This window comes from Mauremys mutica, chromosome 17 (assembly GCF_020497125.1).
Source record: "Mauremys mutica isolate MM-2020 ecotype Southern chromosome 17, ASM2049712v1, whole genome shotgun sequence".
NCBI lineage: Eukaryota > Metazoa > Chordata > Testudines > Geoemydidae > Mauremys > Mauremys mutica.
In genome coordinates this window covers 13,299,317-13,316,952 of record NC_059088.1, presented here as the reverse complement: position 1 = coordinate 13,316,952, position 17,636 = coordinate 13,299,317, and the positions used below count along the sequence as shown (strand labels likewise).

The 17,636-nt window shown below is 61.5% G+C and overlaps 1 protein-coding gene across 2 annotated transcripts; it reads left to right on the top strand.

The window, feature by feature from the left end:
- Positions 1-14,877, top strand: LOC123351420 (free fatty acid receptor 3-like). 2 transcript variants are annotated; one of them, XM_044990750.1, is made up of 2 exons: positions 1-198; positions 12,804-14,877. In XM_044990750.1, the coding sequence occupies exons 1-2, from the start codon at positions 170-172 to the stop codon at positions 13,831-13,833; spliced, it is 1,059 nt and encodes a 352-aa protein (XP_044846685.1). In that variant the 5' UTR covers positions 1-169; the 3' UTR covers positions 13,834-14,877. The 2 variants fall into 2 exon arrangements, with proteins under 2 accessions (XP_044846685.1, XP_044846686.1); XM_044990751.1 differs by lacking the exon at positions 1-198 and adding an exon at positions 4,515-4,641.
- Positions 14,878-17,636: the final 2,759 nt, after the last annotated feature.

The following is a 17,636-nucleotide window of genomic DNA, read 5'->3' as shown; positions in this document are numbered from 1 at the left end:
ATACAGGCAGCGTCAACAACCTTAAAGGGAGTGTGGCTCGGTCTCAAGCCATTTCTCTGGGGTCGACTGGCTGTCGATTCTGGTTGTTATCAGTGGAAAGATTTGTGAATTTTTATCTTTAGGGAACTTGGATTTTTATCTTTAGGGAACTTGGCGGAAATGGAAAGACATGGGCTTCGCTGGCTCACCGGCTAGAGGGTGAGTGCTGGTAAAAAGTATTTTTGTGAGCAAAGAAAGAAAGAGGCCAACCAGGCCTAGGCAGTGTCCTCAGCACTAGATTAGCTCAGAGGCTGCTGGGAGGGGGACGGACCGCGCGAGCGTGGCACACACTGCTCGGACAAGGCGTGCGAGGATCAGGCTTCACATTCTGCTGCTCCCACAGCTGCTGCCAAAGACGGCTGAAAAAAATGACCGTTAGGGCCGATTCATGCGTAAAACCTGCCGCCTGATTGTCCTCTCTGAGACCACAAGCACCGGCGGTACCATCGGTGCTGGCGCTCGTGGTGCGGATGCGCGCTGGCGACACGGGGACCCAAGCGTAGACACACACAGCGATGTCACTCCCGCAGCGGCCGTGTGCCGACGCTGGGTCGCCTGGATTGTGTAATGTAGACGTCTGTCCCGGCAAGAGTCATTAATCACTGGAAGAATTTCCCGAGGGGCCTGGGGCCTTCTCCATCAGTGCAGGGTTTAGATCAGGATTGGCTGGGTTTCTCCCAGGTCGGCTCCGGGGTTATTGGGGGCAGTTCTCTGGCCTGTGCCATGCAGGAGGGCTGGAATGTGGCTGGCTCTGTTCAGGCCCCTGTCCCCCCTAAACTAGCCTCACTGGAAGGGTTTATTTTGCCTGTGACACAAAAAAAGTGCTGTGACAATGGTAATAGTTCCCCCCCCCCCATATTTAAACAAAGGGTAAGGGAGGCACATGCCCACCGATCTTGCAAGTGGGTGTGAGGGGGATAAACTGGCTGGCACGCGGCATGTGGCAGGATGCAGAGTGGGACCCGGCTGGCAGGCTGCACATGGCAGGATATGGAGCAGGACCCGGCTGGCACGTGGCAGGATGCAGAGTGGGATCCGGCTGGCAGGCTGCATGTGGCAGGATGCAGAGCAGGACCCGGCTGGCACGCGGCACATGGCAGGATGCAGAGCAGGACCTGGCTGGCAGGCTGCACGTGGCAGACACAGAGTGGTACCCATCTGGCACACGGCACATGGCAGGACACAGAGTGGGACCCGGCCGGCACATGGCACGTGGCAGGACGCAGAGCGGGACCTGGCTGGCAGGCTGCATGTGGCAGGACACAGAGCGGGACCCGTCCGGCACATTGCATATGGCAGGACGCAGAGTGGGACCTGGCCGGCAGGCTGCATGTGGCAGGATGCAGAGCAGGACCCGGCTGGCACACGGCACATGGCAGGATGCAGAGTGGGACCCGGCCGGCAGGCTGCATGTGGCAGGATGCAGAGCAGGACCCGGCTGGCACACGGCACATGGCAGGATGCAGAGCGGGACCTGGCTGGCAGTCTGCACATGGCAGGATGCAGAGTGGGACCCGGCCGGCAGGCTGCATGTGGTAGGAGACAGAGCGAGACCCGGCCGGCACATGGCACGTGGCAGGATGCAGAGCAGGACACAGCTGGCACACGGCACATGGCAGGATGCAGAGCCAGATCAGGCTGGTACACGGCACGCGGCAGGACGCAGAGCTGGACCAGCCCGGCACATGGCAGCCTCACATTTGCCTACTCCGACAGCTGCAGCTAAAAAAGCCAGAAAAAATGACCTGTGCATAAAACCTGCCTCCCATTTGTCCTCTCTGAGATACAAGCACCTTTGAGGGGGCGTTTCCTGCTCTGAAATTATTTGACACACGTTTCCCTGCATTCCAACTCCAGGGAAAATCCCAACCACAGCAGCTGGGAGTGACTGTCTGGCCTGGCCCCGCGAGGCTGACCTTTCCCTCAGCCCGATCCGGCCACGTCTCCCCTCCTCCCCGGGCGTCGGCGCTGCGGTGAAGGCTGCGGGAGCGGAGAGCTCTGACCTGCGATGTCTAGACGCAGACGGTGATGGATGGAGATTTTAACAGGCTGTGGCGGTCATTCGGGCGGCGGGGGGAACGGAGGGCAGGCTCGGATGTGTGAAGCAATTATGATGCCACCAGACGGAGCCCCGGGGGAGAGATTTTGAAGGCTGGTTTCGATAACAAAGACCAGAGAAGCGGTTGACGCTGGGCCAGCGCAGACGCTGCGTTGCTCACGTTGCCTGTTGCTGGCTTTCAGGGGCCGCGGTGACAGTACCATCGGTGCAGGCGCTCGTGGTGTGGACGCGCCCCGGCGACACGGGGACCCAAGCGTAGACATGCACAGCGGTGTCACTCCCACAGCGGCCGTGTGCTGACGTTGGGTCGCTTTGATTGTGCAGTGTAGATGTCTGTCCCGGCGAGTGTCATTAATCACGGGAAGAATTTCCCGAGGGGCCTGGGGCCTTCTCCGTCAGCGCAGAGTTTAGCTCGGGGTTGGCTGGGTTTTTAATGGATTGGTGCTGGGGTTGTTGGGGGCAGTTCTCCGGTCTGTCCCATGCAGAAGGGCTGGAGTGTGGCTGGCTCCGTGACAATGGTAACAGTCCCCCCCACCCCATATTTAATCAAAGGGTGAGGGTGGTGTTTACCGAAGGATCCTGCAAGTGGGTACGAGGGAGACAAACCGGCCGGCAGGCTGCACGTGGCAAGACACAGAGCGGGACCCGGCCACTGGGCGTGGTTGGTGAGGATACGTGTCAGGGCAGGTGTCTGGAGTTGCCAGGGTCCCTGGCCCGGGGAGTAACCGGGTTACATCCCAGCCGAGCCAGCCGCCGGCCCAGCGCAAATCAAACCCACACTGAGCCGCCCCCAGCACCGCCCACCCCGGGGAGAAGCTGCCAGTGTCGCGCCCGTGTGCTGAGCTGGGTCTCAGTCCGGTGCCAGCCTGGCACCAGACTCCCCAGCAGGTCCACCCCACAGGGCTCCTTAGATCAGCCAGGGCCACGTCCTGCAGCCCCAGGCAGAGAACAGGAGACGCCTGCAAGGCCAGAGCCCCCAGCCACTGCAGGGGATTGGTTAGGGGAGACGTGTGTAGGTGAGCTCAGCAGGCGAGCTGCGCCCCACGCTGCAGAGGAAGCCTGGCGCAGGGGCACTGTGCTAGGGGCATAGTTGGGGGTGTCATTATGAGGCTGTTCCCCAGCTGCCCCACCCCAGAGCTGGTCGCATCTCAGCACCAGGCGAGCCATCCCCGTGTGGCTGCTCCCCCGCTGCCCTGCCCCAGCGGTGGCCGAGTCTCGGTGCTGAGATTGTTAAGGAAGGAAAGCATTAGGGAAATTGGAAATGTACAGTCTATGCAAACGACGGCTCTGAGTCCTAGTGGGGGCAGGGTACGGCGGGGTTCGCTCGGGTCCGGGCCGGCTGCCATTGACTCAGTTGCGTGTTGTTGTTGTTGGTGTGTGGTTAATCCTCCAGGGCGACCAGGGAAAAGGGGAAGCACCGGGCCGGGCAGAGCTCCAAAGGTTAGACCCATCGTCGGGGCAGAGATTTATTGGGGAAGTCGTTGAGCGTAATAGAAAGGGCATTAAAATGGTAAACACACAGAGAGGCCTGCAGCGGGCAGGGACACGGAGTTAATAACAATAGCTAGGGAGAAATCCTGACCTGCAGCCCCAGCCCTGGGGTCCCCCCCCCTCAGCCCCAACCCACAGCCCCCCGCCAGCCCAGCCCTGGGGTCCCTCTGACCCCGGCTCTGCTGGTGCCCCTCAGCCCCGACCCGCAGCCCCTGCTCCCCCCAGCCCGGGCTCCCCCACCCCCATGCTAGCTCTGCCAGTGCCACTCAGTCCTGACCCACAGCCCCCCGCCATCCCAGCCCTGGGGTCCCTCTGACCCCGGCTCTGCTGGTGCCCCTCAGTCCTGATCCACAGCCCCCTGCTCCCCCTGACCCGGGCTCCCCCACCCCCATGCTAGCTCTGCCAGTGCCCCTCAGTCCTGACCCACAGACCGCTGCCATCCCAGCTCTGGAATACTGGGCACTGCTTTGTGGCGCAAGAAGGGGATCGTGGAGCCAGGACTCCTGGGTTCTATCCCTGGCTTGGAGAGTGGGGTCTAGTGGTTAGAGCAGGGGGGGCTGGGAGCCAGGACTCCTGGGTTCTGCTCTCAGCGGCTCCCCACTGCCTGGTCTGTGCCCAGTGTTAGCCTTCAGCAGCCTGAGCGCTGTGGCTCCTGCCCCCTCCCTGGGGGGGGGCGATTCCTCCTTTCCCAGCCCCCTCTGCGCTGGAGGGCGGGCGGGATCCAGCCCCTCTCTGCCCCCCAGCTCCACTGCACCAGGGTTCAGTCCCCCCAGGGCGAGCTCCCAGTCCGCCCCCCGCCACGCCATCCCAGTGCATCTCCCCCGCCCCCGTCCACACTCCCCTACCCGGAGTTCTCCCCCTCCCAGTTCGTGCCCACCTTAGCCCCGCCCCGCAGCTCCAGGCCCCGCCCCCGGGCGGTGCCAGCTGGTGTGGGCTGGGGGCGGTGGCTGCAGCCGGCGGAGCGGAGCGGAGCAGACGGGACGGGACTGGACGGGACTCGGGAGGCAGCGCTCCAGCCGAGGGACCCAGGAGTCCGGCCACTCTCCAGCGCGGTAGGTGCCCGGCTGGGGATTGGGGGGGGGGGAACGTGTCCCCCTGGCCATAAATCTGTGCGTGCCCCATAGATCCATCCCCCATGGCCCCCACCCCCTGTACCCCCACGGCCCCAGCCCCTTGCATAGTCCCCACATCCACCCCTGTCCCTCCATCCATCTACACCATGGCCCCCACCCCCATATACCCCATCCTCCTCCATCCATATCCATCCCCATAGCCCCCATCCCCCCATCCTCTCTTCATCTGTCCCCCCATCCACCCCAGATCCATCCCTCCCCCACAGATCATCCCTCCCACCCTTTCTCCATCCTTTCATGCACTCCATCCATCAGTCCCTCAAATCCACCCCCATGTGCCACAACCCCTTCTCCCATCCTCCCATATCTCCCAATCCAGCCCCCATCGCACCCCCATTCATCCAGCCCCCGGCACCCCAATTAATCCATCCTTTGTAGAGTGTGTGTGAGATCCCCTCAATCCACCTCCATCCCCCTCCCATAACCCCACAGTCCTCCAACCAGCCCCCCATGTACCCCCATAGTCCCAACCCTTCCTCCATCCATCCCACCCTCCCCCATAGCTCCCACCCCTCCCTTCCTTGATCTAGTCCCCCAGCCACCCCTCTGTCCATCCCCCCATCTCCATTCACTGCTATAGCCCCCACCCTTCCCCCCCATCACCAACCCCTTCATCTATTTCCCCTCCGCCCCGGCATCCACCTCTCTGTGTCTTCTTGCACCCTCCATCCTTCCCCCCAGCCCCGTACAGCCTTGCACTGCCCTCGGTCCCCATCCAACCCTCCACCTGCACCCCCTTCCCCTGTTCCCAGCTAAATCCCCGTCCATCCATCCATCCATCCCTCCCCCCACACCTCTTCATCTCTCCCTCCCATCCCTCTACACCCCTCCATCTCCCCCACACGCCTTCATTTCCCCGCTTCCCCATCCATCCCTCCACACCCCTCCATCCCTTCATCCCCCTTTTCCCTCCACATGCCTCCATCTCCCCACCATAATCTAGCTATCTCCATACACCCCCTCTATCTATCTATCTATCTATCTATCTATCTATCTATCTATCTATCTATCTATCTATCCCCACTCTGTCTGTCTATCTAATCAACGGCTGAGATTTGACTTGACCCAGTGAGTTCAATGTGATGCCCTGTCCCCGCCTGAGGCCTGTGAGCGAACAGCATGGGGCAGAGAGAGGAAAGGGGGTGCATAGGAAGGGATTAAGGAACATTTTGGGGGGCAGAATGAAGGATGGACAGGTAGGTGTCCTGGGGTGTGCGTGGCTGGATGGATAGCCAGGGAGATGGTCCAGGCTCATACCAGCTCCATGGTTCCTGGTGTAAAGCAATTCATTGGCCAGCTGGCAGTGCCCAGACTGGAACCCAGGAGTCCTGGCTCCCAGCCCCCACCTCTAACCCACTAGACCCCACTCTCCTCCCGGAACGGGGGCTCCAGCCCAGGAAGGTGGATGTTTCAAGTCAATCGTTCTTTAGGACTCCTGGTTTCCATTCCCAGCTGTGTATTGGGAGTGTGATCTAGAGGGAAAGGCCGGTCCCCAGAGCCAGCCAGTCCCCCGCTCTGGGGCCGGATGGGAGCCGACGCCCCCTAGAGGTGGAAGGTGGCCTGTCCACTGCTCCGGCTCGCCAGGGCTGGAACATTCTCTGTTTACCTACTGCAGAAAACTTTCTGGCTTCCCAGCAACATCGGGCTGCACCTGTTTGCTGCTGGCCATGCCCGGGGCCCCGTGCTGAGGAACCGTTAATGGGATCGATTTGCTCCCTCTGCATCACACAAACACCGTCCAGTAGGCAAGAGATGCATGTCAGCACTGCCCTGGGCTGGGGAGAGCAATGGGATCCAGTGGTTAGAGCAGGGGGCTGGGAGGCAGGACTCCTGGGTTCTAGCCCAACTCTGGGAGGTGAGTGGGGTCTAGTGGTTAGAGCGTGGGGGGGACAGAGCCAGGATTCCTGGGGGAGTGGTGTCTAGTGGTTAGAGCATGGGGGGGGGGACAGAGCCAGGATTCCCGGGGCAGTGGTGTCTAGTGGTTAGAACAGGGGGCTGGGAGCCAGGACTCCTGGGTTCTATCCCTAGCTCTGGGAGGTGAGTGGAGTCTAGTGGTTAGAGCGTGGGGGGGGGACAGAGCCAGGATTCCTGGGGGAGTGGTTTCTAGTGGTTAGAACAGGGGGCTGGGAGCCAGGACTCCTGGGTTCTATCCCCAGCTCTGGGAGGGCTGTGAGATCCAGTGGTGAGAGCAGGGGGTTTCAGGCAATCCTTATAGCTCTGGGGGATGTGAGATCCGCCCCACTCCCAGCCAGGATGTCCAGAAGCAGGAGTGGACAGAGCCACGAGTCCTGCTCCGGTTCGTGCCAATGGGCCCGCCCATGACCCCATCCCACGGGGACCCGGCTCTGTCAGGGAGACAGGTTTGCTCTAGTGATGAGCTGGCTGCGCTCCCGGCCCCAGGACAAGCCTCCTTCAGGGCTGAGGGCTCCAGATGCTGAAGGGCCTGTCGGCCGCCCTCCTGGAGAACGACCCTGAAACAGATCAGGGCGTGCCGTGCTCCTGTGTGTGTGTGTGATCGCGGGACCCCTGAGATCGCTGCTCGGGGGGGGGGATCCCTGCTGCCCCCCTGCAGGAGGAGCTGAGCCCTGCTCTGGATCTGTGTGTGCATGCACCGATCCTTTGGTGTGACCACGGTGTGTGGGTGTGTGTGTGCACCTGCCTTTCAGAGAGCCGCAAAAGTGTGTTGGGCGAAAACCAACACACCCCACTTCACACCCCTGGCAGGAGTTTGCTTCACTAAGGACTGTCTCTGGCCATGTGCCAGGGACAGTCTCTCATAGCAGGGCCTGGATCCTTAACCCTGCTAGCACCCAGTGGTGGGGAGTCCCACGGGTTAATGATTTGCTATGTGGCAAATCTGTTTCCTTTGATCCGCCTTTAGCATGTTGTGTAAACATCGGCTGCTTTTCTGCCCCAGATTCCAGCTCTCCAAAGCGCTTAGGGAAAGATGTTTATTGTGATTTTTCTTATTTTTTTGCACATCCGTTCCTGGAAATTGGGAAGTGTTGTTTGGCTTTAACGTCACACAACCAGCAGACTGGCCATCCCCGCACCATTAGCGCCAACGCCGGGCGGAGTCACTGGGTGATTGGGGAGGGACAAAGGGCTGAGAGATCAGACACCCCTGGATGTTAGAGACGTCTGAGTACAGTGAAGATGCAGCCCAAACCCGCAGAGAGAAATGCGGAGCCAGAACACCGGGGTTCTGTCCCCAGCTCTGGGAGTGCAGGGGGGTCTAACGGCTGGGACTGGCAGAGAGAACTCCGGCTCCCACTTGTACTGGTGGTTTATTTGGATATTTGGCAACTACGGCTGTGTCCAATACAACAGAAGAGCTGTGAATAGAACCCAGGAGTCCTGGCTCCCAGCCCCCCCCCCCAACCTCTAAACTCCACACCTGGGGATAGAACCCAGGAGTCCTGGCTCCCAGCCCCCCCTGCTCTAACCACTAAACTCCACACCTGGGGATAGAACCCAGGAGTCCTGGCTCCCAGCCCCCCCTGCTCTAACCACTAAACTCCACACCTGGGGATAGAATCCAGGAGTCCTGGCTCCCAGCACCCCTTGCTCTAACCACTAAACTCCACACCCGAGGATAGAACTCAGGAGTCCTGGCTCCTATTACCCCCTGTTCTAACCACTAGACACTACTCCCCTCCTAGAGCTGGCCACAGAACCCAGGTATCAATGTTGATCCAATTCCCCTGCACTGGGTGAGCCGTACCCGTGTGGCGTTGCTGTGTGGCTGTTCCCCGGCTGCCCCACCCCAGAGGCGGCTGCATCTCAGTGTCTTGTCACCAAATCTGATCAGCTGCTGCCTCAGTAGTACCCGAAAGCTTTTCCCCATCACCGCAGGGCAGGCTGAGGCAGGGCAGATCTGGGTTCGGTGGTTTGTGGGGGGCTGTAACCCCCATTTTCCCAGGGTCCCCTCATCAGGTGGGGGGCATTGTGCCAGGCCCAGATGGCGGGTGTGTGGGGAAGGGCAGTGCAGGTACATTTAGGCTCTGAGGTGCTGAGCTGAGCAGAGGGTCTGACCAGTGTGACTGCAGCCCAGAGCCCTGGGCAGTAGCCGGCATTTCTTCCTGGTAGTTTAGAGCCTAATGGTTAGAACAGTGGTGGGGGCTGGGAGCCAGGACTCCTGGCTTCTCTCCCCGGCTCTGGGAGGGGAGTGGAGGTCTAGGGGGTTAGCACAGGGGGGGCTGGGATCTCTGCTTCAGGAGGGTGGGAAGTGAAGTTCCCCTGCGTGGTCCACACCAGATGCCAGCGGCTGTGAATCCTGCTCCACCGACCAGCAGCTCCCCCAGGCCGTCAGCGCCCCCAGCGCTTCATCCCTCACCCATTCGAGGGAAGGGAAATTGGGTTTCCTACTTAGATTCTCCCCGTCAGGATGATGAGAAAAGCCCTCCCACGCCAGCAGCTAATCTCCCCTCATTAGATCCATCCATCAGCCTGTCCAGCTGCTGTTTTCACTAGCCAGCTCTGCGTGCAGCCCAGCTCTGCCGGTGCCCCTCAATCCCGACCCGCAGCCTCCTGGCAACCCAGCCCTGGGCTCCCCACACCCCCTCAGCCGTGCCCAGATCCCCTGCGCGCTGCCACTCAGTGGCCTGCCGGGGCTGGGCACGTACCTCCCATCCTGAGCCTAGCAGCTCGTCACCTTCCTAATGGCTAGACGAGGCGCTGCGACTCAGCCCTGAGTCGTCCTCTAAGCAGGTGCCAGCCATTAGTGGCTGGGCTGGGGCCGCCAGTTCCTGGATCTACAGTGCAACCTCCGCTAGGGCTGGAAGACGTAAGGGGATACTAGCCTACTATATCTGCCAGGTAACAGAGCGACTCTCTTAGCTCACGTGGGCTGTGCTGTTGACCTAGAGAGGCCCAGGGTTCGAGCTCTGCTGACAGCCTGTGGCCAGGGAGTTGTTGCATGAGGCTATGTGGGTGCAGTGTGGAGGTGGTGCCCTCTAGAGGAGAAAGGCCCCGTGTCCCATTCCCTGCCCCCCCTGAGCCAGCTAGTTCCCTGCCCTGGATGGGAGCTGGCGCCCCCTGGAGGGGAAAGGTCCCAAATCCCCTTCCCCGACCCTCTGAGCCAGCCAGTCCCCCACCCTGGGTCTGGATCGGAACCAGCGCCCCCTAGGGGGGGAAGGCCCCATGTCCCAGTCCCTGAGCCAGCCAGTCCCCTGCCCTGGGTCTGGATCGGAACCAGCGCCCCCTAGGGGGGAAAGGCCCCGTGCCCCATTTCTGGAGCCAGGGAAAAGCAAATGTATTGTTTGATCCCCGCCAGCTCAGAACGGAACCGTTCTGGAGTAGCAGCGGGTGGGCTTGGCACTGGGGGGCCCATGAGCAGAGATTGGGGGCTGGGGTGAAAAGAGGGAAGATTTATTCCCCCTGATAAGAGCAGAGAGAGAGAGAGAACCGAGGAGCAGCAGGTCCTTTATTCCCGTGAGGGCTCCACCCAGCCGCCTGACCCCAGATTGGCACCACTGACCCGTGGGTTTTAGGGCATTTTGGAGGCTCCGTTGCTAAAACAGGAGCTTTCTTCAACCTGAATGATGCCGTTATGAGCTGGTCTTGGTACTTGGCCTGCCCCTCAGGCGGAGAGGGCCTGCCTCCCTTTTATAGGCTGGGGGAAACTGAGGCACAAAGTCACTTGCTCAAGGCTACACAGGGAGTATAGGGCAGAGCTGGGAACAGAACCCAGGAGTCCTGACTCCACCTGCCCAGCCTCCAACACTTTAACCGCTAGACCTGACTCCCCTCCCAGAACTCGGATAGAACCCAGGAGTCCTGGCTCCCAAGGGCCGGGTTAGCCTGTTTATTCTCCTAGCTAGAGAGGCACCCGCGGGGGCCCGTGTCCTCTCCCCCAGCCCTTCGGGAGGGAGGCGTGGGGCATTCAGCTGCCGTGTCGTCTCCTAGTGGAGGAAGGGCCGTGGGAAAGTGTGGGGTTGTTGGCCCGCAGTTTGCAGGCTGGGGTGGGGGGGATCTTGCGTTGCCGTGGTTCCCAGTTCACACCCGCTGCCTGACAGATAAGGGAGAGGAGAGGTGGCCAGGCCAATCTGGGGCATGCAAATGCGCTGGCTTCAAAGAAAACAGATAAGCAATGTACACACATGATCTGAGCTGCCCTGCCTCACAGCGCCCCCTAGCACCACTCTGGGGCATTGGGGCAGCCCTGACTGCCAGGGGAGAGCCCCACCCTGCCCCCTGCAGCACAGCGCCCCCTAGTGCCACCCCTGGGGCATTGGGGCAGCCCTGCCTGCCAGGGGAGAGCCCCACCCTGCCCCCTGCAGCACAGCGCCCCCTAGTGCCGCCCCTGGGGCATTGGGGCAGCCCTGAGTGCCAGGGGAGAGCCCCCACCCTGCCCCCAGCAGCACAGCGCCCCCTAGCACCACGCTGGGGCCAGCCCTGACTGCCAGCAGAGAGCTAGTGTAGTTAATCCAGCAGGAGAGCGACGACGGGATAAGAATGAAGCCCCCGGGCTAGTCACGGGAACTGCAGCTGGGAGTGACTCAGGCACTATCCCGGAAAGATGAGCCAAGCGCCTGGATTGAGTTAGGCCGTTATTACGCAGGGGAAGAGACACCTTGTAACTGACTCGCTGTCGGTCTCTTGGGAGACAATTTGTTGCAAGGAGACACCAAGAGCTCCTGATGTATCAATGGCGACAGCCGCCTGCCGGTGCTGTCCCCAGCTCTAACCTGTCTTCCCTCACCATCAGGGACAGAACCCAGGAGTCCTGGCTCCTAGCTCCCTGCTCTAACCACTAGACCCCGCTCCCCTCCCAGAGCTGGGACTAGAACCCCGGAGTCCTGGCTCCCAGCCCCCTGCTCTAACCTGCTTGACCCGCCTCCCGGAGACAGAACCCAGGAATCGGCGCTGATCCAGTTCCCCAGCACCAGGCGAGCTGTCCCTGTGCCGCTTCGCATCCTGGGGCACTGGGCACCGTCTCATCCCCCACCCCCTCTTGCAGTGGGGTGGGAGGAGGGGGCACATTGGCAGGGGGTCAGGGGAGCTACTTGGGGTGTCCTGGTTGTGTGTGTCTGCTGGGCCCTGCTCTGTGTGTGTGTGTGAGTGTGTGTGTCCCTGCTGCCCCCTGCTGGAGGGGCTGGGCCTGGCTCTGTGTGTGTGTGTGAGTGTGTGAGTGTGTGTGTGTCCCTGCTGCCCCCTGCTGGAGGGGCTGGGCCTGGCTCTGTGTGTGTGTCTCTGTGTGTGTCCCTGCTGCCCCCTGCTGGAGGGGCTGGGCCTGGCTCTGTGTGTGTGTGTGTGAGAGTGTGTGTGTCTCTGTGTGTGTCTCTGCTGCCCCCTGCTGGAGGGGCTGGGCCCCGCTCCGTGTGTGTGTGTGTGTGTGTCCCTGCTGCCCCCTGCTGGAGTGGCTGGGCCCAGCTCCGTGTGTGTGTCTGTGTGTGTGTCTCTGCTGCCCCCTGCTGGAGGGCTGGGCCTGGTTCTGTGTGTGTGTGTCTGTGTGTGTCCCTGCTGGAGGGACTGGGCCCAGCTCCGTGTGTGTGTGTGTGTGTGTGTGTGTGTGTGTCCCTGCTGCCCCCTGCTGGAGGGGATGAGTCCTGCTTTGTGTGTTAGCCCTGCCCCCTGCTGGATACGCTGCGTCAGACACTGCTCGGTGTGTGCACACGCACATGCATCCCTGGCAATGCAGGGCCCTTTCTGTGCATTCCCGGCTAGGAGGGGCTGCTTGGTGACGCTGCCTGTCTAGGGCAGAGGCAACGGAAGTGCATGGGGGCTGCATGCCGATGGGGGGGAGGGGGAATGAGCTCCCCCCATGGCCAAGAACGAGCGATGGGGCTGGGGAGAGCAGGGGCAGACACATCTGGGCTAGGGCTGTTCGGTTCCCCCAGGGTTGTCATGCACCAGCCATGCTCTGGTGGGGTGGGGAGGGAAGGAGGGAGGGGTGCGAGCGGCTGCCAGGACTGGGCCACTAAAGCAGGTTTGATAGCCAAGCAAAATACTCCGCTGGCCACTCAGATCTCAGCCCCGGAGCCAGCCAGTCCCCGTCCTGGGGCTGGATCGGAGCCTGCGCCCCCTGGAGGGGAAAGGCCCCACGTCCCACGCTGACCCTGTCCCCGCTCTCTCCCCAGGTGCGATGCCCCCAGCATGGCCCCGCAGCCCGAGGAGCGCGCCCTGTACCTCTCCATCTACCTGCTGACCATCCTGACCGGCTTCCCCACCAACCTGCTGGCCCTGCACGCCCTCATCCGCAAGCTGCGGTGCAAGGCCACCCCCAACTGCATCCTCCTGCTCAACCTCACCCTCTCCGACCTCTGCTTCCTGGCCTTCCTGCCCTTCAAGGTGGCCGAGGCTGGGGCCGGGCGCTGGCCGCTGCCTGCCTTCCTCTGCCCCCTCAGCGGCCTCTTCTACTTCAGCACCATCTACTCCAGCACCCTCTTCCTGACGGCCGTCAGCGTGGAGCGCTACCTGGCCGCGGCCTACCCCATCCGCTACAAGCTGCGCCGCCGCCCGGCCTATGCCGCCCTGGCCAGCCTGGGCCTGTGGTTCTGCTCCTTGGCCCACTGCAGCATCGTCTACGTGACCGAGCTGCAGCCGGGCGGCGGGCCGGCCAACGCCACCAGCGCCTCCTCCTCCAGGGACCTCTGCTACCATGACTTCACCCCCAGCCAGCTGCGGGTGCTGCTCCCCGTGCGCCTGGAGCTGGGCATCGTCCTCTTCCTGGTGCCCTCCTTGCTCACCTCCTTCTGCTACTGCGGCTTCATGTGGGTGGTGGTCTCCTCGCCCCACATCCGCCGGGGGAAGAAGCAGCGGGCCGTGGGCTTGGTAGCGGCCACCCTGGCCGTCTTCATCGTCTGCTTCACGCCCTACAACGTCTCCCACGTGGTGGGCTTCGTCCAGCAGGCCAGCCCGGCCTGGCGGGACAAGGCCCTGCTCCTGAGCACCTTCAACGCCAGCCTGGATCCCGTCATCTTCTACTTCTCCTCCTCCGCCGTCCAGCACTCCTGCCGCAGGTTCCTGGCCCGGCTCTGGGGCGTCTGCTCCCTGCCCCCCTTGGCCAGGAAGGTCTTCTACCGCCGAACGGAGAAGCTGACGCTGGAGCAGCCCCAGGAGCAATGCAGAGGCCTTGGGGGCGGCCAGGTTTGCTGCTCCAAGCTGTGATCCCAGCAGTCACCCACCCCCGGCCCCCAGGGACTGATTCGACTGTGGGGCGGCCCAGTGGGTTAGGGAGGCAGGACTCCTGGGTTCTATCCCTGGGGCTGGGGTCCAGTGGGTTGGAGCATGGGGCTGGGAGTCAGGACTCCTGGGTCCTCTTCCCAGATCCACATCTTTCCAGAGCCGCCCTCCCTCCCCCGCTGCCCGGGATCCCCTCTCTGGGGCCACGACCAAGCTGGAAAGCCCCAACCTCATGACACGCTCAGGTCAGGACTGGAACCCGCCGCTGAGCCATGTCGGGGCCCCGTACCCCCTTCCCTTCTGCATCAAAGGCCTCTGCCTTTCACCGTGTAGAAGGAATCCCTGCCCTGCGAGGCTGAGCAGACAGAGCCCAGGTCTCGTGGCCTGCTGCGTGACCCCAGGCAAGTCACTTCCTCACTCTGTGCCTCAGTTTCCCCCACTGTACAGTGGGGATAATGACACTGACGTAAAGCATTGTGGGACTTAGGGACAAAGAGCCAGCTACTGGGACATCATCATCCTGGGACAAATCAGGTGCCTTCCTGTTGCGATTATTAGCAACGCAGCCTTCCTCTCATGGATCCTCTGACTCAAACCCTCCACCTCGGTACCAAAACACACACCTCTGCTTCCCGCCGCAAGGCAGCGCTGCGGTGGGCAGCGGCAGTGGTAGGCTGTTCTCTGGGCTGGCGAGATGGCGCCTGCCCGCAGTGCACCTCCACAGCAAGAGGGGGCGACAGAGCGCTGGCTCTCATGGATCCCGGCGGTGGGAGGCGTCCCGCTGGCAGTGCGGGGCATGGGTTTGTGCAGTGTGCGACTGCAACGCCTCCCTCTGGTGGAGTCGCTGGGTACTGCAATGCCTCAGGCACCTCCACCACCCCCTGGTGGATTCTCATGAAAATGCATCCCACTGGTGGCCTCATCTCAGACTTTGATCATCCATTTTGCTGCTACCTCCCGGATTTGTCCCCATCTGTGGGTAGGTGTCAAGCCAGAGGTGCCTCATTAGGCTCTGTAATCACGGCAACGAGAAGCTAATTAAAGCGGCCGACGCAGGGCATTAAAGCAAGAGGCTTGGAGTCAATCAGGGGCCACTGGTTTCTATCCTGGAGAATGTGACATGGTCTGGTTATCGAGGAGATAATGGAGTGTGTGAATGGGGCAGAGAGAGATAATGGTCTCTCCACCTGCAAACGGGACCGGTTAGCATGAGGAGGGGCTGGGAATCAGGACTCCTGGGTTCTATCCCAGCTCTGGGAGAGGTGCAGAGTCTAGTGGTTAGAACGGGGGCTGGGAGTCAGGTCACCTGGGTTCTCTTCCTTGGTCACCTGTATCTTATCCCATATCTATGCCTCATTTCCCCCCCCCCCCCCCCCGTACAACATGCAGAATTATATTGATCCAGCCCCCGGAACAATAACAACATTTAATTAGCTACTGTTTGCAAAGCACTCCATGTACCTGGCTGGGAGACAGGAATAAACCCTCCACCCTGAGTGCGAAAGGGCTTTGAAACAAGCGATGACTGGCAGCTCCGCAATATACGGGAAATCTTGTTAGTATACAGAGGGGAAACCGAGGCACAGAGCATGTACAGGACTTGCCCACACTGACCCAGGAATGGAACCCAGGAGTCCTGGCTGCCAGCCCCCTCTCCGCTAATCACTAGATCACACCATTTCCGTGCAATTTGTAAAGGGGACTCGACTCCCTTAGGCAGAAAGATGCTATAGCTTGAGGGCCGGACCCCCAGCTGGGGTCCATGGGCCTGTCACGGACTCCCAGGTAGGGCCCACTCTTGGCCCCGTACGGTCCTTGGGGGGAACCCCCTTCAGTTCGACAGTCCTTCTCGGGGGTCCGCTCTCTCTCAGGGGTCAGGCCCCTCCGCCTCCTGGAACCGGACCTCTCTGAGCCCTTAGCACACCTGTCTCTTACCGTGGGCCCCCTCAGGGAGTCCCTCGCTCTGGACCCCCGGGGCCTCCACTCCCAAAGGGAATAATGCCCCCCTGCTCTCTAGCCCGGAGCGACTCTCAGCCAGTGTAACACAGGAGGGTTTATTGAGCGACTGAACAGAGCACAGGAAACTCTCAGAGCCTCGGGCCTGGCCTCCCTCAGCCCAGCACATCCCAGTCCCCCTCCATCCAGGTGGGGTCTGCCTGCTCCCCCTCTCCAGCCCAGAGCCCCCCTGCTTCCCAGCTGGGCATCCGATATCATCTCCCCCACATCCCGCCTCTGTCCTCTGTCCAGGCGAACAGGTCGCCGGGGCCCTCTCTCGTCCGTCCTTTGTTCCCCTCTGGCTGGAACGGGTTGGTCAGGTCACCGGGGTCCTCTCAGCCCTTGTTAAACATGCAGCACACAGGGAAACTGAGGCACGCACCCGCTATTCACATAAAACACTACAAAAATCCCCACTTCGTCACAGGGCCATGGTCCCACTGGGGTCAATGGGGACAGATCTCTGGTGCCAGTCAGCCACATCTACGCGGATTTGTCACCAGCTGGGGATCTGGCCCAGTGTTTGAATTTATGTCTCTTTCCAGCTGAGAGGAAGTGGCACAACCTCTGATTTCCGTGCTAAGGGCTGTTTGGAGATTAGTTTATCTGGAGAACCAGGCAACCTCGAGGGTTTAGATAAGAGTGCGGCACGAAACCCAACTGCCAGGATGGCACAAGGGGAGAGGGGCTGTGTTCAGCTTGTTTCATCTGATAAGGGCTTTATTAACAGCGGCGTCCATCTCCACTGGTGCAGAAGAGAGCGGAACAGTTTAGACATCAGTACAGGCTCCACAGCTGTGTGCGCCGCTGTAGGAAGGCTGCAGTAGTAGGCTGTTATCCCACGATGGAGGGCTAAAGGCGTCACCTCATCAGCTGGCAGGAGTAGTAGGCTGTTATCCCCTTGTATTGTATGTTTAACAGCCAACACAACAGAGAGAGGGTGTGCCTGGTGCTGAGATGCAGCCACCCCTGGGGCGGGACAGCTGGGGAGGTTGTGAGCTGGCATTTGGCCAGGACCCCAGGGTTCATGTCCTGATTCCTGCAGACCGTGCCAGGGAAGCACTGGCGTTCCCGGGGCTGTCAGGCGGGGGGATGCTAAGCAGCACACAGGGAAGGGACAGCTGGCTGGCTGCAGTGCGGGAGGAGGAGCCCTGGCTGCAGCGGGAATGTGAAGGCTGCCAGGAATGTGCCATCCGCAGCGCAGACACTGATCAGAGGTGGGCACAGCTCAGCCTGGGCACATGGCGTGCCAGAGCCGGGGCAGTGGGGGTGAGGGCGGGAGGGACTGAACCTCTAGGGGGCACCCTCATCCACTCTCCTGAGTCATCACTCTCCCCCGAGCCCCCAGCCCCCGCCCGCCACCCCCCAGTCGTTCACCCTCAGCCTCTCACCCTTGACTCCCTTTGAGTCACAGGCTGGCTGGAAGCCAGGACTCCTCGGTTCTATCCCTGGCTCCAGGAGAGGTGTGGGGGTCTAGTGGTTAGCGCGGGGGGATGGCTGGTAGCCCAGACTTCTGGGTTCTCTCTCAGGTTAGGGTGCAGAGTGGAGTCTAGTGGTTAGAGTGGGCATGGAGTGGCTGGGAACCAGGACTCCTGGGTTCTCTCTCAGGGAGGGGAGGGGAGTCTATTGGTTAGAGCGAGAGTGGAGGGGCTGGGAACCAGAACTCCTGGGTTCTCTCTCAGCTCTGGGAGGGAAGTGGGGTCTAGTTGTTAGATCTGGGGGAGGGCTGGGAGCCCGGACTCCTGGGTTCTGTCCCCAGTTCTGGGAGGGGAGTGGGGGTCTAGTGGTTAGAA